This window comes from Anser brachyrhynchus (assembly GCF_964034855.1).
Source record: "Anser brachyrhynchus genome assembly, chromosome: 1".
In the NCBI taxonomy this organism is placed as follows: Eukaryota; Metazoa; Chordata; class Aves; order Anseriformes; family Anatidae; genus Anser; species Anser brachyrhynchus.
In genome coordinates this window covers 9653343-9680056 of record NC_137694.1, presented here as the reverse complement: position 1 = coordinate 9680056, position 26714 = coordinate 9653343, and the positions used below count along the sequence as shown (strand labels likewise).

The window sequence follows — 26714 nt, the reverse complement described above, 5'->3', positions numbered from 1 at the left end:
GAAGCTTCCTGGCAACATCCCTGACCCTGGCCCCAGGGAGGCAGCAGACTTCCCTATGGGTAGGGTCAGGTCGACAAATAGGGCCCTCCGTTCCCCTGAGGAGGGAGTCGCCTACTACAATCACCCTTCTTTCTTTCTTGGTGGAGGCAGTCTTGAGGCGTGGAGTCAGCTTCCTCGCCCTAGGCATCCTCCTGGGTAGACTTTCTACCTCGTCCTCACCCACCGGCCTCTCAAGCTCCAGGGCCTCAAATCTGTTACGTAAGGGCACCTGGGAAGGTGGGGCCGGTAGGGGGGTCGTTGCCTGAAAGGTTGAGCAGGGACCTGTCTCCATCCCTCCTCAACTCCTAGGTCGCCTCCCTCTGCCCGACAGCGACAGGGCAGGGGGTCCATCCCCATTTGGGGTGTCTCACCCCGGTACCTCTCCTTCAGGCCCTGCAGGGAGTCACTCCACCAGTCTATCTCCCGCTCACACTCCCTAATAGCCCTCAACCTCTCCACCTCCTCTTTGAGTTCTGCCACCAGGCGGACCAGGTCATCCACGTGCTCGCACCTCACACACACGGTGCCTCTGCCTCCCTCAGATGGCAGCAACAGGCTCAGGCAGTCCCTGCACCCAGAGACCTGAACTGCCGCATTGTTGAGCAGGCGGTCAGTCTGGGTGGTTACAGACTGTCTAGAAAGAGCGCTCTGCCTGGTGAAGACCATCACAGCCTAGCTAGTGGTCGACAGCCGTTAAAGGGGTTGTTCCTATGGGTGGGGGGGAAGCTCTGCCCTCTCTGCCCTTCCTGCTCACCCTGCCTGCGCGAACTGCCTGCACAAACTGCCACGCCCCACCCTTCTGACGCACCACGCCCCGTTTGCCCGCCCTGTTCGCCGCATTCCTGGTCGCTCGCGCTCCCTAGGGGCTGCTTTTGAACGGCCGAGGGGGGGGCACTGCTGGCTCCGCCTACGCCTCGTCAGCCTCCCTGATGGGGGCTGCCGGGTCCTTAATTATGTCAATTAAGAAATGACCCGGAAGTTTGAAGTAAATAAAAGGACATTATAACAATTTATTCTGACCCTGTACACAGTACAGGCTGTACTATTTCAACAGTTAGAAAAATATTATTTCTTATATCAGACAGATTCTCACAGCAAATATATTATAGGTAATCCAAGATAAATATTTTTATTTAGACATAAATGTTTTTTTAGAATACTTTAGTATTATTTTATCAATATATGCTACACAATAATAAGAAACCAAAGACAGAATATTCTCATACCAGCTAACAAACAGTATAAAGCTGAATAGACATATATCATTTCAACATGTATCAGTGAAATCAGCTTTCAACATATATCTAGACATAGACAGACATGTAAAATTGCACATCAATATCCATTGAGACAACTTGAAAACCCAGGTTATGAAGCTTTTATATTTCATGCTTTTAATTTGGCTCCAGAAGCTGTGAAAACAATCTTCCATGTAGATAGTAATACTCAGGTGATTTCCTAGCTGATGCTTAGAATTTCCATCTAAACTGGGAGATGGTTGAATTTATAACCATCTCTTTTCTCTGTTTATTTCTTTAATTATTTACTTTAATACATGTTTGTGCAATACTTAACACAATGGAGAGTTTATCTGTACTTATGTTACTCAAGTTATTACTAAACTCTGTTGGATGCATGAGAGAAGCCAAAGATTTCAAGGATGTGCCAGCCACAACACAGCACTTGTCAGCCAGTTTGATGATTGCCTCAGTACAAGACAGTTCAGAAATGTCCAACAAATGCCATCATTTAGGAGAGGTTGTCTCTGGTGAAACACAAGGTCCCAGAGTAAGGACCTTCACTAGCTCTTGTAAACCCTTGTTCCAACCCATCTAGTTAATCCAGAGTTGCAGTACTCTATGCTCACTACTCTATTTTGCAGTTTTTTCACTGGACATATACTTCGATGGAGTAAACTAAAAAAGAATGTATTAATTAACACATGTTGGAGGACTTGTTTTATTGCAGACCTTCTCATTTATGCCTGTTTTGTAGTTAAAGAGTGATTAGAATTTTCTCTAGGAATTGAATTTGAATTGAAATAATGTGCCTGGGACCATCTCTGAGGGTTTTTACCCCAACAGGTCTGGTAAAAGTTTTATCTTCGCCAGGATGATGGGCATTTTCAATAGGAACTGTGTTCACTTTGATAAAGAAAAATATCTATTATAGTCTAATTAAGTTGAAAATTATTTCAATAACTTTTTTTAAAAAAAACACTGTAATATTTTGTTTACATCTGGGAAATGGCCTTCCAGTTAATAATCATCCATCATTAAACATCTGGGCTGGTCCAGCACATCTCCGCAAATCTAGGAAACTATAGGTATACTGAACTTGCACTGCTGTAGAATAGTGAAATCAATACTGAAGTGAAGACACTGCAGGCAGGGATGCTACATCAAATGACATTGAAAGGCAATGCAAATTTCAGTGGAACTGTAATTTGAATGCAATTTAAATTGTGCTGAGAGGAAATGGAAGATAGTCTGATTATATTAAAATATAATTCTGGGAAATCCCGGTCCATGACACAAACAGAAAAAGTATAAGTAGAAAATTATGCACATGCAGCATAAAAAGGAAAAAAAATATTTCTGGATTACTTGGCATCTCAAGTTGGAAAACTTTATTCTTGTAGAGAAAAGTATGCTGTTACTGAAATATTTTCTTCATGAATAGATGTGTAGTCACTCCTAGAAAAAAAGGTGTTTGAAGTATGATGATTGAAATGCCAGGTGTATGCTAGGCTCATTTTACATTAGAGCATTTATTAAAGAGCAAAAGGATCATTATTGTCATCATCAGTTCTGATTCATACTATACTGCTACAAAATTTATATTAACTTATCACACAGAAGTTGTGAGACTGTGTACCAACACTAAAAAAAAAAAAAAAAAATAGTTTCACACAGTTTCACTCAGACGCATTATGTTTCTCTTGAGTAGAAAGGTTATAGAAACAAACAGGTGTGGACAAGATTTGCTCAGGGCTTATTATTGCACTCTTGCCCAAATATCTTTATATAATCAATCATTTCAAGATGTACAGGTTGAGACAAGATATATTCTTAGTGGAAAAACTGCTGCTGCAAACCAGGTTGTGCAATGTCCTAAGCAAACCCTTCCAATGCTGACACTGACTTTCTGCTTTGGAGTCCCCCCTTTTATATGTCTGAATTGGAAAATGCAGGCATTACAATTCCTTCTGGTAAAATAGAGTTCAGTTAGTTAATGGAATACAATGAGTAGGAGAAAAGTGAACAGCCTTTTTTAACTGTGAACATCATGTTCTCTCAGCATAAGTGCAGCTACTTATCGCTGCAGGTGAATAACTGCTTCCTGCTGGTGAAAGACATATGTTATTTCAATATATAGGGTGAAAAAATATTACTCCTTGAGATGTGGACAGGCATGGCTTTTTGATCTGTAAGAAAGATAAACTGTCTAACTGATCCACAGTGAAGCAGAAAACTCTATCCTTGACTTAATTAATAGTCCAGGAAACTGGCTATACTCCATGGATCTATTCCCTGGTAAGCTGAAACACCAGGGATCTCTGCTTCTCAGTTACATGTAGTGAGCAGCAATTGTTACACTCTGTGCAAGATTTCAGTGTCCCAGAGACTATTCGGAAGTGAAGGTTTGAAGAGAAAATTGAAAACATGAGATTTGTTGCTTAAGTTGCAGACTAGTCTGCAGCATCTTTCGGAAGTCTGAATTTACTCATCGAAGAAAGACAAAGCGGCTGACGGGTCTTCCTGCCAAGGTGAACTTCAAAGGTTGCTCAGCTAAGATATGTTAAACTTCATATTATAACAATCCATCTATTTTCCGGACAGTCCCATGTGATTAAAGAAGCTGGCTTTAGAACTTCAAGTGATAATATAATGACAATGAAGTTTTCATTAAACACCAGGACCTGTTATTGAAGAATTGCATTAAGCTATACAAGGATTACAAGTGGTCATTTTACTTCTCCTAATATAGTCATAAAATCAATAGTTTATAATGATATTTACTGAAAAGAACAAAAAGGCAACTGTCATCCTTTATAAGTAACAAAATAATACATTTCAAAACATGATATTCAATAAGGATAACAAAGTTTTTTGTTTGTTTGTTTTTAATCAATTAAGAAATCCAAAACACTACAGGAAGTGAATACTAAATGATAAGATATTCAAATCAGGACCTCTGCAGTAGATAGACTTTGGCTGAAACATTCACATAATTTGAAAAATGAGAATAGATTTTAAGATGTTTATTTATATTTTCATGATTGTTACATTAAAAAAAAAAGCAGTACTAACTTACAGTAAAATGTATGTTTTCTTCTCAGCTAGAGTATAGCTTTTGCAAGATTATTTATAAAGAAAATGGTGAGATCTGTTTCATGATTAGATTCGTGGTTATTTTCCATACATATTTCTGGAATATTTATTGGTAAGGAGAAAAAATATATATACAGACACACACACATACACATAATCTACATTGCATCTACCTACAACAGATTTATTTATTTATTTTTAGATATTGTTGTTATTTGAAATAATAGTAGACAAATAATATCTCAAGTAAAGAGAAACGGTTTCTCTTCAAATGGGAGGCAGTAAAATAAAAGCTTTTTTGAAAAATTATATTCATTGTGCCAAGTGAGAACTTATCACTTAAAGTTGTGTCACATCCTATCAGAGCATAATGTAATGTACTGCAACACAGTTCTTCAGTTCAAATTTGTTTTTAATGTGGTTATTGAGATGACCAACTGTAGATGAGGATAGACGACCTTGGTTTCCACTCCAGAAGTTCCAAATAGCCACTTTGCCCTAGAATTGCCCTCAAAATGTATTCCCAAATGCAAAACTATCAATGTATGATATTCAGTTATTGGCCTGATTTAAGCTGGGATAAATATATAAAGGAAATCATATCTGAAGGATATTTTTTTTTGTAATTCTGTGTCTTCCTTTAGTATATTGTCACACTTCCATTTCTGATCCTAGTTATAACTACAAGGGTAAGAACTAAGTATGAAGGAAATAGCAGAGATATATAGCTAAATTATCTAAATATTTAATATCCCACAAAATGGCTGTTCTTTGTTTTGATTTTTATGTCAACAAAGGTAATTATTTTGGAGGGTTTTATTGTAGGAATCCTTTCTAATGAGTAGTTTTAAAATAAGTCAACCACTTTTTAAGTTGCAGTTTTAGTGTTATAGTTAAGATTTTCCTGGAATGTAGGTAAGGAAAATGAAAGGTTCTAGTATCTAACAGTTGAAACACCTAGAAGAAGCAAACAGCTTTCAGACAAGATTTTTTTCCACAGGTCTTACATGTGTTACATTTCCACCTCAAATGTAGGATTGTGATGCTGCAGAATGACAACATCTTAATTAGATTATTTTTCTGTGGAGAATGACCCACTTATCACAGATGAGAAAGTTTAGAAAGACCACCATTTCTTCAACAGATATGCATCTCTAACTCTGCAACTTGGGACACTGTTTAAAAATACAACTAACATAGGTAAAAATTATCTGTGTGACTGATACTGATCTTTCAGTTTGGATGAAACTGTTCAGTCACTGTCCTTTTACTTTCTGCCATGATGACCAAGACCCTAAAAAGAATGAGATCACTGTAGCATTTCATATCAAGAGATGAATAATATATCCATCATGATTTGGGTCATAGCATGAGGGTGATGGAATTGTGTATAGGCACAAAGCCTGAGGAAATAATTTTAAGAAACCATGCTTGAGGAAATGTTCAACAGTTGCACAGCCTTACCCAGTCCCAACACATCTTAATCTGTACCATCCTGAACTCAAGTTTACTGGATTTTAACAGGGTGCAGAGGACTACTTTCTTCCTTTCTTTTTCTCTTGCTTCCCACCCCCCCCCACCCCCCCCCGCTGAAATTGCTCCAGAGGATGTTCACAAACTATTTATTTTCAAGAAAATTCAATCATAGTCCTAACTTCACATAACTGTATGGAAAGCTCATATGTAGAAGACTGCAGAACCAAATACAGCCAGAAACAGGGTGTAGATTCACAAAAACACAGAAAAAAAATACCAGAAACAGGGTGTAGATTCACAAAAACACAGAAAAAACTTAGCCATATGATTTTATGAATCAGAAGGGAATACTCTCCCTGAAAAGGGTTGGTAACCACAAGAGCCTAAACTTAGCTTTACTTCCCAGACAGTTCAGATTCATCAAAGTGTTTCTAATACTTCAAGGAGATTCAGTTAACTATGAACAGAAAGAGAGAAGTAATATTTGAAAGAATGACACATCTTCACTGCACTGTTAATTTGAGCTTTTAGTCAGTTCTCATTCATAAATGAAACTTTAGGCTACGTTTAGAAGAACTTCAAAGTGAAAAGGCTGGCTTGGGCAGTGGTATGTGAGCTAGTTCTGTCCTGATTTTGCAGTGAAGGTACAGTGAAAACACAAGACAATTAAGCTTCCAAAAATACAAGTTCCCCCCAAATCTGGAAATGATCGGAAGGGACACAGCCAACTGAAGCACTAAAAAGTCAGAAGACGTCCCAAACACATTTTCAGAGGTTACACTGAACTTGAGCCTCAGCATGCAATATATATATCAAATCTTGTTCAAATGACCTTAATAGATACAAAAAAAAAAAAAAAAAAAAAAAGCCACGGATGCAACATATATGTAGGCAGGTCTTGTTTTTTCTCTCCCCCTTTCCCTATAATGTAAGTTTTTGAGAACTAGCTGGTCATGCCGATGAGCTGAAAGACAGGTTAATCTTGAAATTACATATAATACAATGCAATATTCATCAGATATTTACTGCATTTACTATGATCTGATTTTTACAACTCAGAACAAATCCCACATATTCTTATATCATCATTCATCATTGTAAAATCTTTATCCAAAGGAATGTCTGCTTTTAACACAGAGACAGATACAAAAAGGCATTCAATTAAGAAATGATTGGCTTGGGAAAAGAAAAACATGCCACTTATTCAGTAGTCATGAATGATCTATTGTTCTGTTTGACCATGTGACTCTCACTCTAGATTTTCCAAGAACAGAAGAAAGTTTTCATCTGCTGTAAAACTCATAATAACCTTAAAAATACATCAAAATTACAGTTGATTGATTTAGACATATAAATTTTACCCAGGAATTTATTGCAAATTGAGAGTTACATTTGTCATAAATCACAAGTTTAACAATTTTAACTGATTATTCAGTAGGTGTTTGTACATGTCTCAGAGTTAGCACACAACTTACTGCTACCAGAATTCTTTGGGATTTTTTCAGGTTTTAGTGGAAGTTTAAAAGAACAAATGAAAAAAAAAAACACAGATGATTGCTGATATAATTTGGCAGCTTTGTGAGCCAAAAGAAATAAAATTCCATTATCAACAGACATGTTCTTTTCTCAGATTGAAAATTTTAAATAACTGAAAAATTTGTCAGCAAATTTGTAGAAGATTCTCCTTATCTAACTGGGTTAATAGCATGAAAACTACTAGCCGTATGAAATGCACGCTAGATACAATTATTGATTGCTTCTGCAGTTGACCGACAATTTGATGTCTTTGCTCTCATTGACACTGACAAATCATAACAATTAAAGTAATGAAAGTTTGGAAAAGGATATGCAGGTTATCCCACCCAACTAAAACTAACCCTACAAGTGCTTGATGTAGGAGGATGAAAAAACATAATTTCTTATTTCCACTATTTCTATTATTTAGTTACATAAATAATTTTCCAAAACAATCAAGATCTATGTAGGAACAATTTAACAATCTTCTGTATTCTCTACAGGAAAATAAAAGATTTAATAGTGTGAAGGATGATAAGGCCTTCTAATATTACAGTCTTTTGTCCATCAAACTACTAGGGATGCTGCTGCCATACCAATTCAATGTTGGGATTCAGTCACTACATTTACAACATCTGATATATTCCAATTAAAAACAAACAGACAACAACAACAAAAAACTAAATTTTGTAAATCTGTTCATCTCTTTAAAAAAGACCCTAAGTGGAAGGTGACAGTTTCCAGAAGATTAGAGCATATGAAGTTAACATAAAATAACTCAATGAAATAATTGATTTCTTTCACACTAACTTGGACTAACAAGTGAAAGTAAAATCTCTATCTCTTGAGCTTAAAATTTAGCAGTTAGTTTCTGTATTCTCAAATTCATATTTGAATATGACAATAAAGATGGTTCACTCAAGAAAATCAGTCAGGACAGATAATCATCTGATTGTAAAAACTTCCTTTTCTTTCGCAGCACCCAAAAATTGAACAAGAAACTCAAGCAACAAAAGAATGAAACATAGCTATAATCTACAAATTAAAGTCTGTAAATAATAAATAAGATTGTTGAAACAAAGTAAATGCATTGTAAAGCATATGAAGTACATTTGTTTCTTAAACTGATGTTTGTGGAGAAGTAGATATGGTACTTAATACTTCCACTGACGAGAATATTAATATTAATATATTCTGATATATTAAACAGAATGTATTAATATTAAGACTGGGGTCTTGGATGGAACAACGAGGCCACACAAAAGAATACCATTATATTAGAAAATGTCTTGAACATCTCTTTTGTAAACTGATTATGGCATAATAAAGAAAAAGTTTAAAGAAGTTATATTTTGCATTTTAAATGATTCCTTCTTGAAAATGGCTTATTTTGGAGCATATCAAAGGAAATGCTAGTCAAAAAAATGAAAAAGTAGTTATAATTGCAAAATTAAGAAATAATGACCACATTAGAATTAGAGGAAATATATATATTTATATATTTAAAGAGAGAGACAGAGAGAGAAAAATTAAACTTATGATATGAAACTTCAGAAGAGATTCAAAAACAAAATAAAAACATACACAAAAAATATAAAGGATGAAAATAATTTAAAAGTTAAATTAAATCCTTATATTACTAGCTGGAAGTTACATAAACACATGATACCAGTCATACATATTCATGGACCTTGGAGAGTCAAGGAAATGAATTAAAAACAAACCACAAAGCAAATTTGCAGGAGTCTTAGATGGGTTTTTTTTGATTCAAGCAGAAACCATTTACAAAAAGAATCGGCCTACTGAGGCCAACAGAAGGGAACCAGCTATGATGTGAACTGATGATTATTTAATTCATGATGAAGTTATGATGAGATGACAAGTTAACATGGATCAGCTGATTTGTGATAACTGGAAGCTTGTCTCCACTCTGCCTGAGAATCGAAATAATGTGACTTTGGTCCCAAATTACAATGATTCCATGAACTTGGAATCATGAATTTACATTTGCTGAAGGCTGGAAATGTGCACTCAGTTCTCCAGCTACCACATGACTCATTAAGCTGTTACATGCTGAGTGTGTTCCTGAGTTCTGTGTTCATGATTTGCAAAGCTATGATGAAATCTGAAGAATGATTAGTCAAACAGAAAACTAGATAAACAGTCTCCAGAAGGGCATGTGTGTAACGTGGGCTGCCTTGTAATTGAGCAACAGAACATAATTTCCTTACATTTGTTCTCCACCACAACAGTTTAAGCCAATACATGGTTAAGACAAACTTGTTTCAGCTAATAATTATAAGACTATATCCTAGAGAAAAAGTAGGACTTAAACACACTGATAATGTTATTATTGAAAATGGTTATTATTACTTAATGACTTTCATTTAAAAAAAAAAAAAAAACTGCCAGAATTGGGCATTCTTAGAGTAGGGGATCAGACTTTCCAGAAAAATTTGTGATATTTCAAGAAATAAGTGTAAGGCTATTTTGATTTAATACCCATTTTTTAACACCTCTGTGTTTTATGATTCCAAGAATATTTTGCAGCTCTGAACATTATATCATAATTCTAATATTCTTGAAAATATTTGAATTTCAGGACCTATGACTTCAAAGAAAAATACTAAAGTTCAGTTTATTAGTATATGAAGGAAGTCTCAGCATTACTCAAATGATTTGTATGGAATTTTAAGATTAAATGCTTAACTGAACACAAAAATAAGTGTTCTTTTGGAGACCAGTACTGAAAGACAACACATCATATTCTCCTTAAAAGTATTACTAATATTTTCAGGAATTTTAAGGCAACAAGTTTTCTTTAACATTCAATAAGCTACCTGCAAAATTGAAGTTAATTAACAATATCTAGATGAACATAACAGAAGAAAACATTACAGCAGACCAAGGAAAAAACGGGTCCATCAACACACTAGAATTTTTTGATGCATTTAAAACACAACCAATAAAATGTATAGGTTAATTTATCTGACTTAATATCTCAAAATGCTTTAAATAAAGGGCTGGTTTACTAAGTACTCTGGAGGTTACATATAAATACTACTGCTTGTCAGTACAACATATAACAATCTATTAATAGTTTATTATTCAGAGCTGAGGTTGACACCATCTAAGACAATACAAAGTAACAAAAAATATTTTTGTTATTACTACTTAATGAGAATATGTTCAAATACTATAGATTTTGCTTTTAATTTTGCTTGTCTACACACTTGCTGGATGTTAGCCTGATAAGACTTTGGTCATGTTTTGCTCTCTTTTACCATTTATATTACAAAATCTTTTCATAAAATCTAGTTGATCCTGATGTTTTGGATTAGATTTAGATTAGACAGAACATTATGTCACTAAGCTAGTTATCTGTTCTTCTATAAAATTCCCAGTCTTTTTTTTTTATTATTTATTTTATTTATTTATTTATTTATTTTTCTAGTAAGGACTCTTCCATCTTCTACAGCCATATAGAATTTTTGTGTTCTTTTCTTCTAGATTTTCTTCAACATTAAATTGGTCTAGTCTGTCTTCTTCATTCCTTAGCTTCTTGCTTTGATACTCTCTATGTAGGAAACGTGTATCTACAAACTCATGTGGGAATAAGATAATGCCCAAATTCCAGAGGGAGGGGTTTGGACCCACCTGAAAGTAGGGAATGTAATGGAAAATCACTTCCAAATATTGATTTATTGTACTGTTCCTGATTAGTGGTAAAAGACAAAAAATTAAGAACCAAACCCCACATATTTATTGCTTTTAATCTATTTAACCCTTAATAAAGAAGGGTCAGTGCCTTTAATTCACGTAATTCATGTAATAAGAAAATATCTTCAGCCTAAATTGGGCTTGCTGAGCAGCTGGACTACCTAGGAATAGCTACCTGCAGTACAGAAGACTGAAATTTTCATAGGAACTATGGTAAAAGATAATTGCATTGATACTGAATTGACATTTGACTTTGCCACAGAAGTACAATTTAGAAGGACTAATGGAGAGGATGATGTTCTGTAATAGTAAAGATAGTTTGATTCCCTTGTGATGAATAAATAAAAATAAAAATCTAATTTCCTAAGAAAAAGAGGCTTTCTTGATCACATTGGTGACACAGTCTGTGGTCAGTTTTTTCCCTGTGACTCCTGTGATCCCTCTGAGAAATTCCATATTTCTTGGGAAAATGGAGGGGAGTAAGTTCAGTTTATAAACGTTAAGTTCCTCCAAGTTCCTCCAAGTTTCATGAAAATCAGCAGTCAAGAAGAAGTGGAAACATTCCATTAGCTCCTTAACCAAAAGGGAGAACTAAGTTATTGTCCAATTATTCCAATTATTAGGTAATTGGTCAAATAGGGTATGTAAACTTGGTCAATAAGCACAAGCAGAAACAATTTACTTACATTTTGTCCACCTAGGGAATCAAAATAGTAGTTAATGAACATAAAGAGTTCCAGGAATGCTGGTGAAGGTTACTTGAGGGGGAGATTGTTACTACCTTTAGTAACTGGTCTACCACTAGATGTGCTGCAGTAAGAAAATATTAGGAATGTGGAAAGATGAGTATGACTGTGGAAGCATTAAGTGATTTGTTAGGTGGAGACACTAGAAAAACTAATGATAAAGGGAAGAAAATTGCAGACTGTTTCAGTATGGTAAAGAACAGAGAAAATCAGTAACTGCTTAGGTTAGGAACTGTTCAGTCCAAAACAAGTCTTTGTCAATCGACACTGAGGCCAGTCCGAAAGCTTTCCAATCCAATTATGCAAGCCCAGCTCTCGGGATCCACCTCCACCCTTTATTGCTCTCAGATGCATTTTTGAATGTCTGTAAACAATCCTGCAGTGACTTAATAGTATCAACATTATTGTGAAAATAATGAAAGCATTATTTGAAAGCAAACTGCAGAAAGCAGTGTGAAAGCAACTGCAGAACTCCAAAATGCTGACAGAAATGTGTTATTACCCTGTGCTACTGTTATGCAGTTACAACAATAAGTATGGGACTCAGGTGAATGTTGTAATAGCTAAGCTCTGCCAATGTCTGCCGAGAGTAGACCTTGCAGACTGAAGGGTCAAACACTTATAAAGCAAAACCACTGAGACAGAGTTTGTACAGAAATCCACAGCTGTAAAAACTTACTATCACATTGCAAACAGTTGGACATAGAAATCAAACCACTCCAAACAGAGTTGTAGCAGGACTATCAGTCCAGGAATACTAGTCACATGGTGTATGCCTAATTCAGGAAAACTTTGAGGCACATTCTCCTCGTGGAATAAAAATCTATGTTGTGTTAAGTTACAGATTGCCAATTAAAATATAAAACATGCTAAGACATGATAACACTCAGCTATTCCCCATGGGTCCTGCAATACTCCCAGCCAATAGTATCAGATAGCAGGACCTCTCTTACCTTTCAATGATATTGAGACTGAGTGTTTCTATGCTTCTATTGAGTTCACAGCACACTTCAGGAGTTGTTTCCCAAGAATAAATAAACATCAGTGATTATTATTTTCAAATCTCCATGTTATGACCTTTGTTGTTGCTGTTGTTTTACTTTTAAATTGTGTACAAGGTTCTTCTTAAGAGCCCAGAGAGCTAATTTTACAGCTCAAGAGTTTTAGTGCAGATTAAAGCAGTAAATGTGAAAACTCACACAGACACACACAAATCCATTAACCTGATGTTATGAAATAATTTGATTCATTTTCTAACATAGTAAGGAGTTTTTCTGTGTCAAAAAGAAAAAAAAAAAGATCACATGTAGTACTTGTAACATCTAATTCACAATTCTAAATTACAAGTACCCACACTTATTATGGTGCTCTATAAAATCCACAAAGATGCATTTTCTGAAAATACCGCTTTCCGTATAACAAAAGAGCACAGCAAATTGTAAGTCTTAAGCCTTTTCATAAGCGTGTTTTTTTTTTTTTTTTAACCAAACAGCAAAATAGAAAGTGAAATTATAGACATAAACCAAAATCATCAAAGTTTCATGTTGCTTTGTAATGCCTGGGGTACAGGCAAAACAGAACTTTTGACATGATTGGTTTCAATCAATCACACTACAGGGATGGCCACAGAGAATCTGGAACTTAGACTTTGATCTTGCAAACAAACACCAAGTTAACTTTTAGTCAATGGAGGCATTTGTACGATTAAATGTACACACATGATCAAGTATTTATAGGATCAAAGTTGTAGAATATGGTTTATAAGGGCAGTTTGTGTGTCACAGAAATAACTTAAGCAGCTTTTATATAACCACTGTTTATTACTGCTTCTTGGCTAGAAAGTAGCTGAGCTCTGGCAAGCAGCTGTGAGGGGTTCATTTTGATATGAAGTGCACAAGTTTAGCTTAAGCTGCTCTGAAATCTGCTTAACCTAACCCAGGATATTGTGCACTGAAACAGATGCAGAACACCTTTGAGCCAGTACTATGGTCCAGAGATAGCTGTGTCCAGCAGCTTCAGTAGCTGCTTAAATTGCTCAAGTCATTGCTCAAGTGACTACACCTTTGTCTTCTTGTTCCAGGTCATTATTAGATTAAAGACAGAGTACTTAGTAATAATATCTTAATTTATACTTTGTCAAGACAATTGTACTGCATGTAAACTCTGCAGTAAGTCACTCAGTTAAAGGGTTTTATCCTTGGAAGTGTAACATACTATATCTATCATCAAACATTCATCCCAAATCCATCTCACCTGCTTTTATCTGAGTGTTAAGTCAGGCCTCTGGTTCAAGCTGACTATTATTCTCCTTCTGTACTCAGGGAAGTCATAAGTACATGTCCAGGACAAGTGCAACAACAAAATGAATCACTTCTTTCAGAAAATAAGTTCAGGAACAAGGAAATACCCTGTCAACTCTTTAGTCATAGAAATTGTGGGAGGTTTGCCATTGTCTTTAGTAACAGTGAAATAAGCTCTCTATTCTATTTCTGTAGTAAAAGTTTCCTATATTTAGTGGTTGAATTTAGGCACAAAGTACTGCTTTCAAAGCTGTTGTTGGAGAACCACTCTTGACTGTTTATTTTAACTTCTAAATGTTAAACATTTTATCTGAAAGAATTCAAGTATTTTAGAAATGAAGTAACACATTATATTATTTGAATGTTGCCCCACAGAAACATGCAGTCACTCAATAAGGAATACTATGGCATCAATACACAACATGGGACTGTTTACAGCGTGTTCCTGAACTACAAGAAATGCTCAACCTGTGAATATTTTAACACCTCTTCAATAGTGTATTTAGAAACAACTACTATCCCAGATGCTTGTGCAACCTGAAAATATGCAGAAGGATGTGGCCTTGCCTAAGATAAGCAGAGAAGAGAAAATAATGACTCACTTAATGTAAACACAGGCATATAAATACAAAGCATTTTTGCAGCAATAATTTAACAGGATCTCTAAGACAGCTTACATATTCCTGGGCTCCAAGACAACACATATTTTCAAGCTCAATATCAAATGATATTATCATATCATTCTTAATCAACTGAGATGAAATATTTAATACATAAAGGAATGGTTGTATTTTCCTTTACTCTTGTCTTTTACTACACATCCACAGGAAAGCACTTTGCCTGATCATAAATAAAGGGTTGCAGGAGCTCATGGAATTAACCAACACATGCTAACCTTTAGCTTTCTGGATGAAAAATGACCTTCAGTGATGACCCCAGTGAATAGTGCTATCTAGAATAATTCCCTTGCATCAAACAACCTGCTATTTTACTATTATTAAGTTTTAGTAACACTGCTGGGAGAAACTATCTGTTAAAAAAAGAAACAAGGTACTGACCCTAAGGTATTTGGGGACTATTGTTTTCTGCAATCAGTTTAAAGCACTTTTCATTCATTTTGTACAATTTTCTTTCACCAGTGTCAGGAAGATCAGAATAAGAAAAGACCCTGTGATGTTTATTACACATCAGCAAATAAAAGATATATTTACAGCTGCATTCACTATTTTACTAGGCCTATTAAACAAAAGTGTTGTAAGGAAAAGCCTATAAGGCAAACTTAGCAACAGTAAAAAGCCCATTGTTTGAATTCCTACAGAAGCTTCAATTGCTTCACAGTATGAAGTCAGGAATCCTTTAGATAAAAATAAACACAGAATAGATACATTAAGAGGAGTGACATCTTCTTTCACTGAATGTCTGCCTTCCAACTACAGGTTGCTTGGTTTAAAAAAATATTTTGCAAATAATTTACCAAAAAAAGGCCATCATCATGCTGGAGGGATCCAGTCAAGAATCTTTTAAATTTGTAAGTAAATATATTTGGAGGATTTTAAAGAAATAGAAACAAAAGATAGAATTTGCATGCTGAACAGAAAGAATGAGTTTCCTAAAACCTGAAAATCTTCAGGACTGATGAAGTAGAAATATTAACAACATGTTTACACAAAGATCATAAACATTATTTTACTCTTAGCTGCCGCTGCCAAATCACAGTCTAAAGTGGACTATATACTGCCTGTCTTTAAATTCTTATAAATAATGAACATCTTCTGCTCAGGCCCAAGGAATACAAGAAGTGATTTTATTTCTGGTTAACAGGCTTTGTTTGATTGGATTTATTTATTTTTCCCCAAGAATGAAGTTTCTGACCTTTTATTTCTTCTTTATTTTGGATAGTTAATATTTATAGGGATACTTACAACTACGTTTTAAGTGGCCATGCAAAGCACTAAATTTTCATTTCTATCATACAACCTTCCTTCACAGACTGGAAGGATATCCTTTGTGCCTAGGTTTGATACAAAAGCTCATTTCAAGCAAATTAAATTAAGAAGAGTAATACGGTTTTAGAAACTAAACGTTGCATGTCTATGACAAATTAGTCTTTGCCATTAGACTGTTCCAGGGTTTCCTTTGTGCTGACTTTTTAATCTACAAAAGCATTGAAAAATCCAATTTTGATTCATTTCCTTGATACTGGAGATATTAGTGCTAGAAGTCAACCAGTGACAGGCACTTGAGTTACACTCGCTATGACACCGAGTTTCTCCATGGAAGACAGCAGGGCAGAGAGTATTGCTCTTTCCTAGTATATTTCATTGATTTTGTACTAAACTGTGAATTTATAAGATAGAGAGTGGCACTTGCACTGAGCAAATGAAGTTTCCATCTGAAACTTACATTTCATTCAAGGACAAGTCTTAGGTCATTTCTTATAACTGGAAGAACCTCATTGACTGTAATAAGAGTTGAGCAGACTGATTGACAGAAGAGGTAATAAAGCATACCACATTCTATACTGAGACAGTGTAACAAGACATGACAAAAACAACTACCAATTATCTGCTTTTACCTGAGTCTAATAAAAAGTAATTTAAAGATGAGATTCAACTTACTCCATCAATTTTTTTTTTTCATTATATGAGTGATCCACGTTTTGCAGCTGTTGGCTACACACACAGTCTGTGTGTCATGCCAAGGCCAGGATGTTTGGCAGGCATCACTCTGTTGACATCTTTGTGGTTATGGACCTCCTGTACATACTTGCACAGAAACTGTAAATGGAACCTTTGACATACCATTGTATTCCAGAGCTCCTGCAAATTACAGGTGAAATAAGAATGAGAGCAGACTAGTAGAGAAACAAAGATGCATTACTAAGATGATATATTCACCTAGAGGAGCATGGCTAAACAGTGTATCCAGATGCCTGATTGTAATGTGTTGCAGTTTACAAATCCTCTGAAAATGTCTAGCTTCAAGAAACATCATGGACAAACCCTGAGAAAAAACAGATGAACCATTCCTTGTATTTCTAATGTTGTTGACAAAAATCTAAAACTACTTTTACTTAGTTGATTTTTGTAAGCATGGAAATCATCACAAGGTAAGACTAGAAGCTGAATACATAATGATACAGTCCTGCTTTATACTGTTTTGAAAACAAAAGTTTTTAGACCACTCTGAAAGTCTGCCAAAGGTTTGCAGCCTGGGCAAAAACATATTGATTTATAGTTTCATCAAAACTAACAGAAGATGCTTAAAAGAAACACAGTTATATCAACATTACACTGAATTGGTTAACACAGTGAACTACCTCTTCCAAAATCAGATTTTGTAGCTTCGAGGAAGATCAGAAAAAACAAGATGAAGGGAAAAATGAGTTTGTCAGTTTGTATGAGATGACAGAAAAGAGGAAACAATAGGTTAGTAACATTTGTTTTTGAAACCATGCTCTGAGAGAATTAATGTTTTTATTTGCTTTAATCTATGCGTAAACTCAGTTTCTCAACCTGAATCTTGGAGTTCACAGTTTCCACTAATGTAAAGATGGAATTTATTTTAAAAACTACTCAAATATTGTTTCTTCAAAACTTTAACATTCTTTCTTCACAGGAGTTTGGAATTAAAACTAAACTACAGAATTATTTTTTTTTTTTATAATACAATCTTTTAACTCTTTTCTTCATTTAGCATTTTGTTTCATGTTCAGTCATGAATCCTTAATGGATTATTTAAATAACAAACATTAACTATCCAACAGAAAGCATTTCAAATAGTATGCTCAAGTTAAGTGGGTTTTATCTGTAAAACAGATTTTTATCTTTCTTGCTGTAGGCTATGAATTTCTTTAAGAGATTTTTTTTTCCTTCTAATTAATGCTGACTGCATGTTATAACTTCCTCATAGTTGCCTAGCTTCATGAAGAAGACCAGGACAGCAGTTTTAATAATATTTAGTATTCCCATTGCACAGTTTTAGAATATTTATTGACCCAAAGTTTCTCAAAAGACCTGAAACAGATGCTCAATTCTCACCCTTGCACAGCATACTGTAAATCATACAAACATCATTAATCCTGCGTTCATTTAAGTAAAATGTAATTATTATTTTATTTATTTATTTATTTATTATCAAATAATGATGAGTATAATATATGATGAAGAGTTAAAAATAGCAGATGGTGTTATCACTTTGAAAGCAGGGAGGTAGCTGTGTGGAAGCAGCAGTACGCAGAATATTTTGGTTTTGCACCTTCAGATGGCACTTAGTCCTTTAAAATAAAACCAGGAAAGTGATTGATGTTACGCAGCAAACAGTCTGCTTCTTGCATCCACAGCAGTACTGCTTATCACTTTCGAGTTCTGCTACAGTAATACTTACAGAAGACTTTGTCAAGAAACTGCTGTTATGAAAGGAACTGGGATGAATTCTCTGCCAAAAAAAATTCCAGTCTTGGTGAACAAGTCCATCTAGGATTACTTGGAAGCACTCCCGAACTAGCTGCCAGTCACCTCTTGTGAATTGGATAAATAATAAACCTAAAGCTTGGGTAAAGAATCAGTTGTATGACCAGTGGGAGAAGGACTACTAAAGCTCTCTTCTCTACCCCACCAGTGGCTCTGAGATATCTGTATATCTTTCCCAAAGACATTCCTGTACTGACATTGAGTTCTATGTGGCCTTGAGAGTTTGGGTTAAAAGAGACTGTTTGTCACATGCTTTTTTCTAAACACTTGTAATATCAGCCCTTATACCCAAACACATTCTGTAGATCTGGAGCCATACTACAGGCCTTTAGTACCTCAACCCTCAGAATTACACTTTTCTTCAATTTACTATAAGAAACAAACAAAAAGGTATCTATCTGTTACATATATATACACATATTTTATAAATACATCTATATGTGCATGCACATAATATAACTTCTATCTACTTTATTTTGTACAGACTTCTCCAGACTATATGCAAGCATAGATCACAAACCAAATCCTTATTTTGGTACAGTTTCAGGGTGATTTATATCTAGTATGAATCTTCCTTGCATTTGAACTTTTCTTGGTAGGAGAACTAATTTTTAACAATCATTCAAAACCAAACTTCTATTGCAATGAAAGCTGTTGAAATAGAAAACATTTTCATGCATGAAATTGAATCAGTCATGATTCAGTTAGGATTATGTGGTTAGTCATTAATTAGCCATGATTTATGTGGCCAGGTGATTACTAATTGAAAATTCTATATGTGCATTAAGTATATTTACCTACTTCAGAATTCACAAATGACTGTCTAAAAATTCACTACATTTTTATTATTGACTGTAGTCATTAGTCCCTCCATAACTTTTGCTGTCATCTAACTAGACATCTGACACAGTAAGATATTATGAAGATACCTAGTTATATGACTAGAATAATGACTAGCAAGACATTGCTACAATAACTGCAAAACCATTCTCTGAAATCAAATTTGTTTTTGTGAGTAAATTTTGGATTAGAGAAACTAAATTATAGTCAATAAAATTTGCAGAAATATCCTAATATACTTTAAGTAAAATTAATTATAAATTACAATTACCAAGAAAATTAAAGTAGGCATGATGAAAGTCTTTCTCCTGCAAATGGCAATGAAATATTTTTTCTACTGTAGCAGACCTCAGCATTCCTCAAAGATGATTAGCCAGACCTAACAGACAAAAATTCTTATGTATTGTCTTACATTACACATTCTGTGTATTAAAATATGTATATGAACACGAGAGCATCAGTTTTCTTCCACGACATTTCAGCTCTCCCTTCCTCCATCATATGCTGCTATTGTTTGAAATATTTATGTTTGGAGAATAAATTGCTTAAATCCAGATTCTTTCTTTCTAAATTGATTCTGAACCTTCTTCCTGCTGCAGCTTTGGTCCACTACAGCATGTAGCAAGCACTGCTCACAGCAAGCAAGAGGGAGATTTTTGGACTGGAAATGCTACTTTACCATACTTTTTCCAGGCAAGAATAGTGTCCGGAGTATAGCTATACAACCTGAGATCAGGCAATATCAAAATGCCTCAAGTTATTCAAGAGCAATGTAAATGGGTAAAAAAGAAAACAGATCCCTCAAGATCTGCAAATCTCTGTGCAGAACCCACTATACCAGATCCCATCGCTGCAACAAAATTGTGCAGACTGCCACAGGGGCTCAACATCTCAACATCTCACTTTCATATTATGTTACCTTTGCTCTTTAACATATCCACAAGCCAGAAAAAAAGAAAAAAAAAAGAAAAAAAAAAACCACTTAGAAATGCACTGAAAACCATGTGTAAGGCTTGAATTATACAATTACATCCTTCATAGGCTCTTCAGGCCTACATGCTTCTAATGTAGTTCTACTAGGCTTATATAAATATATCCCTCCTACCCTTTGGAAACCTAATCCATTTCAATCTGTAATGTAAATAGTTTCTTTTTAACATGCAGTGTGTGCTGATTTCACCTTAATTATATATATCCCATTGCGAGAACTCAAACTGTGGGATACTGGGAAAGAATTTAACCAGCAGCCAATAAAAAATAGGGGCTGAAGCTTGGCCTCCATTAACACCTCATTAGGCAGAGCCTGTACTGTACTTAAAATGAGCTAATGATTTTTAAATGTAGTTGTCAACCTACAACTTCATAATGTAGAAACTTTATTTCTCTGTAATATTGAGTGAGCAATAACACATTTTTATCTGTACAAATCAACATAAAGCTAATGGAGTACATTATTACCCCAAGCAAGGTCTTCACTGGTCGTTATGAAACACCAGTCTTCAGTGTGACCATACTGCTAATATCACAAATGATATTAATTGCAGTATAAATTTTCTAGTGAACAAAGGCTGCTGATTTGAGGAAAACACCAAGTCCTGGACTTGTATATAGTTCAACTTTCTAAGAATGAAGTTAAAACCATAAAATGACTATTAGGTGGTTATAGGATTTGTTCAACCCCCATGTAAAAGAATGGCAAAATTCTCAGGTTTGAGTTTAATGTGAATAAAGAGCATTCTCTATGATACTAAAAAGCACCATTAGAGTTTACATTAACATGACAGGCTGAACAGTAGTTCAAGAATGCAGGACTTTGATTAACTCCCACTGAAGCTGAGTAAATGGCCATAGAGTCAAACAAGGGTTGCACAATATATCCCTTAATTAGCAAGGGGATTGTGGTATTCCTATCCATCAGGTGACCCCTCTGAACAAGGGTTAGGATCTGATCTAGTTGCAGTGGATTTGAAGGCATGTGTGTACTGCAGGTGAAGATTGGTTTATTGAGGGCAAAAAGTTCTCAGTCACTGTCAGTTCATTGCACTTTCACTGAACATCATTTTTTAAAGCAATAAATAAATTAATAAATAAATAGAAAGGAAATTTCTGAATTTATAAAAAAATCTAAATGTTTGCATTTCTAATTTATGGAAGACTTGGCTTTTTTTTTTTTAAGTAACAAGATTTTTAAGTGGACTAGTTGCAAAAACTCCCCCCTTAAAAAAATCTCATATTCATAAACCTCTTCATACTCACCACAGAAGCTTTTAACTTATCAGTCAGCACTAGCTTAGCTTTCTGGAATCCCAATTAACTGTCAACATCCACAGTTACAAAGGGAGGCAATGAACAGGCATGTTTGCTTTCATGTTTCAGGGTCTTTGCAGTGAAAAATATAACTGAATTTATGTATATTCCACCCTGAAAATTTACACATATGGACTTCCCTTGTCTGTGTGAAAATGGCAGCTCATAGACAGGCTAGAGCAGTTTTGTGAAGAAGATGCATAACCACCACTTTGCAACTGCCCATGACTAGCTGGTACCCAAAGCAGCATCCCTCTGGAGTAAGTGCAATTAAGATGAGAGACCCTCCTGCTGTTCCTGTTTGATTAGTGAATACAGCAACATTTACTCGTAGTCTTCATGCTTGGATGCTACATTCTTTTGGTTGGGAGAATTACAAGAGCCGTTTCCAGGGTGCAGGCAGGGATGCCATGTATAACCTTTGGCTTTGGATATGTAGTCAAGCACTCACTCACTGCAACACAGCTTGTAAAATCAGTCACATTTCATAAGTGTGAAAAATGTGGCAGGCTACTCTACAAGCTGAAATATAAGATGGTGATGTCTGTATTCATGGTAGAGAATTTGCTTGGGACAGATATTTCTGTGTCATTGGATCTGGGCAAACTGATATCAGATAGGGGAGGTTTGGCCCTCAGTGAGAAATGGATGTTTTAAAATCTCCTTGAAAATATCAGAGTTATGATGTGTTATGTCCAAATTACTGGCTCCCTGCAGAAAATGGAAGTAGTATGCAATGAAATGTACACTGATTCCAACCAGCGGAAAAACAATTACTCCTACAAGTTAGCACAGAAGCAGTTAATAGTTGCAGAACCATAGTCGGGAGCTTGCCAAAACTGGCAGCTAAGCCAGAGCCTTGGACCAACATAACAGTAGGTCTATTTGTCTCATTTACTCTGCTTTTCTCATCTCCTCGGCCCCTTTACAAGTAAACAAATATCAGTAATAACAATAGTCTTAGTAATCAACATGAATAGTCTTAATAAATCAACATTCAAATACACATTTTCAACAAAAAAGATGTGAGAGGATTATATAATCATAATTTATCACTCATTCCTACTATACTTTGAAACCATTGGTTAAAAAATAAGTGATTTATATATTAAAACAGATCATATCATTTATTTCATTGATAGCAATTAGTTGTTTACTTACAAGAGAGCTTTTCATGATGAGTCTATATTTCTTTAAAATATGTTTCACTGCCCTATAAAAGTGAAACCCATTTCTTAAAGCTTTCTAGCAAGACATTCAGACTGATTATCCTATTCAGCTTCTTTCTTTATAATTGGTAATTTAGCTTGCTATATAAAACACAATTAAACCTTGTTTCGACTAAAGCTGTCTACACGTGAGGCTGTAGCTGATGTTAGATTTTAAATCTTAGCCATACTTAAAATAGGTATTCCAATATATTTCACACTGATGTAGCTTAGTTAACGCTTTCATAAGCACAGAAATGTACTTGAGTAAATTAGCATGATCTCCTTCTCAGCAACGTCAGCAAAAAAGGCATTTTCTTTTCATCTTTTCCCAAAAGGTAATATCAAAAACATTACTGATTCACCAATAATCAATTTATCTTGTGCACTTGCATTTTTTCACCTTCACTGCAATAACTGCCTGTCATATATTTCTAAGTACATCATTTACAAATGTATATACTGTTATAGAGAACTGAAATTGCATGGTTATGCACAGGTATTTATAGATATATGCAGGATGAAAACTGAATCATAAGGAAGAGTTTAAATCACATGCAATCCAATACAGACAGAACAAGGGGATACTTTGAAGGCACTAAGGAAAAAGGTTTTAGGCTTCAGGTAAACTGGAGAAAAAAAAAGAAAAAAGATGCTTATAAGTACTATACACACATATGTAAAATAACATTTTACTTTGGGTAACAGTTAAAGTGCAAGCAGACTTACATTGGCAGTTAGTCATTTTAATTATAGTGTGATGACACTTGCTAGTTTAGAAAATGAATCATATGGTTGCACAGGAATTCAGTCTTTTTGCCTTAGCTATATTTGTAGATAAATAGAATTCTAAAAGTGAAACAGACATTCAATTGCTTAAGGATTATTTGATGCACAAGAGTATATTTATTTAGCAATAATTTCAGGTTATCTTCTCCATGTTATTAGCAACCAGACATCCTTCTTAGAGCACAGAGGAAAAGCCAGAACGACAAGCAAATCTAATACATTTTCAGGTAGAAAAATACTTAAATAGCCTAAAATCAGTCATTGTAAGTGCCTCAAATCTTTCTGATTTCAGTAAACTCTATTACAGATACAATTTAGTACAGCATAATTTCAAGGATTTCTGAAGAGAAATATTTTGCTCTGTTAAATGACCACAGTTGAACCCTAGTGCAATACTTTCAGTGAAGTCAATGAACTTCCATTAACATAAAGTCTTTAAAAACCTGACACACTGACCTACCTTTATGTGACAGACGTAACCTTGGCTGCCTCGTATCTGTTGCATGACATCCCGTTGGTAACTCTAGTAACAAGCCACAGAATGCCAGTATTAAAATGTCCTGGGCAGATGCCATCCTGCCCAACATCGAATTCTTGCGCTCTTCACTTTATCGCCGCTGGTTTTTTTTTTTTTTTTTTTTTTTTTTTTTAAGGCTCCAAGTTCCACTTCTACTTTCCCAGTGCAGTTAGATATCTCTCTTTGGTCAGTTTATGGGGTATCTCTACAGGAAATTCAACGCTCATCAAAAAAGCACACAGCCTCAGCTAGCCGTTTGTCAAGCTGTGCAAATGTCATGTAAAAATATTCCCTCCCTGGGATAATTGTTTATAATGTGCGAGGACATTCCGAGGCGTTACTCTGCAGTGTTGTGTCTTGAGCTCTCTTTAGCAACTCTGCCTGTGGATTCAGGAAGAAGCTGTATTTTCAGTCCCTCCTGCAAGGCAATTCATTCAGAGAAGGAAGGGAAGAGGAAAAAAAAAAAAGAAGCAAGCACCCTCCTCCTTGGTGCTCTTCAGAACTCAGCCCCTTGCTCTGACTTGCCAAACAGCCAGTTTTAATTCACCTTTCACCTTTGCTAATTAAAAACAAGAAGTGCCATTCCCTCCTGGAGTTGCAGGATCCACCCAGCGGGGAAGCCAGGCTGTCAGGCTGCTGTATTTACTGAGAAAGTTCAGGGAGGGTTGCAGCGATGTACAGAACTAGCTGCTTCTAGGAAGCGTTTTAATCCACGTGCCGTGCACTGATTCCTCAGTTGCTTCATGGTTTCACGCTGTAAAGCGTCAGTAGAAGGGTCAGAATTCTTCCTGTCCCTCCCTTCTGAAAAGTCATTTCAGCTTTTGTTCCCAGCTCAGTTTTAGAGGAGGATTAACCCTCGAATTAACTATTTAAGTCCATTATCACTTAGAGTCATTAAGCAGCAAGCTAGTAAGTAGATCAGAACAAAAAGATAGAAGTTGTATATCCTTTTTGCTTTTTTTAAAAAAGGCGTGTTTTGAGATTATTTTTTTTTTCAAATGTAGTTTTGTGCAGTGGCTTCTCCACCTTAATTTTTAACCATCTGAGTCAGGAATCCTAGGTGATCTATACAAGTGAGTAAAATTACTTGTGGGACTGAAAGTCTGTAGGATTGGGCAGGGCTGGGAAAAAAATATAAATAAAAAACAAAAAGCTGTGACAACATGATAATATCAAATTTACAAATATCAGGTAGCTACCTCTTACACTGAAACTAGCAAATACCAGAAAGCATAATCTCTTTTTCACATCATTTGTAATTAAACATCGTTAAAAGTCACATCATTAGAAATATACCTGTGGCAAAAACTAAGTTTTTGTAAATAAAGATTATAGATTCATCTCTGGAATATGTTAATGAAGGATTACAATGTTCTCTAGCATAGAATCATTTAGCATTTTGTGAGCTGTATTTTAATTATTAACAATTGCACTGCTTTAATGGGGGCATTAATGTCATGTTAGGTATTTATACTTCTCATTGTTTTATACAGAAAGAATCACAGAGAGAGAAAAAAGAAAACTAATATATGAATTTGAAAATAATGCACTCAAACAAATTCCATAGCCAACAAAAGATAATGAGGTCTGGAGAGAAAGATTTAATAAGAAATTTCTGTATGCCAGCAAACTGAAAACGATCCAGTACAATAAAATAGTGAAAATCTAATAATTGTAATGGCAGGATACATGGATGGGAGAAGACAGATCTGTTCAAGAAAAATGAAAGATACGAACTACTAAGATGGGAAAAAAAATAAAAATAAAAAATAAAAAAGTAACTTTGGGGAAAAGACAGAAGCAAATCAATGAGAGTGCCCAAGGACTCCTGGAGGCTGTATAATCAGAAGTGGGGAAGAGGTCATGTCTACCTGTTAGTTCTCCAACAGCAGGTCATGTACACATACTTGGGCTAGCTTTAAATCAGTTGGAAACTGTGCCACAGTTAAACAAGAGGAGCAAGAGCTGAGCTAAATCACACAGCTCTTTGCTCTATTTCTTGCACACACATCACAGGTTGTGCTAAATTGTATATTTATGTGCTGGCTGTAGAGCCAGCTGTCTGGCAGTAGCTCAGCATGCGTGCTTCAGACATTGTCTGTAGAGAAGACAATGCCTCTGCCTCCAAACACTGACCTCAGCACAAGCAAGTTTATCATCTATCTGATAGGGTTATTATCAGCACCTTTCTGTAGTGCTGTGGCATACCAATGTGCTGCATTTGACCATTAGAAGCTGCTGTAAATGAGCATGCTCTGGTGCCTGCTGAGGTCAGGGAAACCTCTCTGAAAATTGTATATATATCTTTGGATGTGATTCTGTTAGCTGTTGTAGAAATATTCTTTTTTTTTTTTTTTTTCCCAAATAAAAATGGAATTAGAAGAATTCTAGAAGACTCATTCCTTTTAAAATGTAGTTCTGCAAAATTTAAACACTTCCAATTCTGAGGAG

The 26714-nt window shown here is 35.3% G+C and overlaps 1 protein-coding gene across 3 annotated transcripts in view; it reads right to left on the bottom strand.

Moving 5' to 3' along the window:
• Window positions 1–25338, bottom strand: part of SEMA3E (semaphorin 3E) — a 151856-nt gene extending 126518 nt beyond the window's left edge. Inside the window, exon 1 of one of the 3 annotated variants that reach the window (XM_080577664.1) lies at window positions 24207–25338. In XM_080577664.1, the coding sequence (XP_080433790.1) occupies window positions 24207–24333 (127 nt within the window). In that variant the 5' untranslated portion in view covers window positions 24334–25338. The remainder of the gene's footprint in view (window positions 1–24206) is intronic. The other 2 variants (XM_080577665.1, XM_080577666.1) reach the window with 2 other exon arrangements.
• Window positions 25339–26714: the final 1376 nt, after the last annotated feature.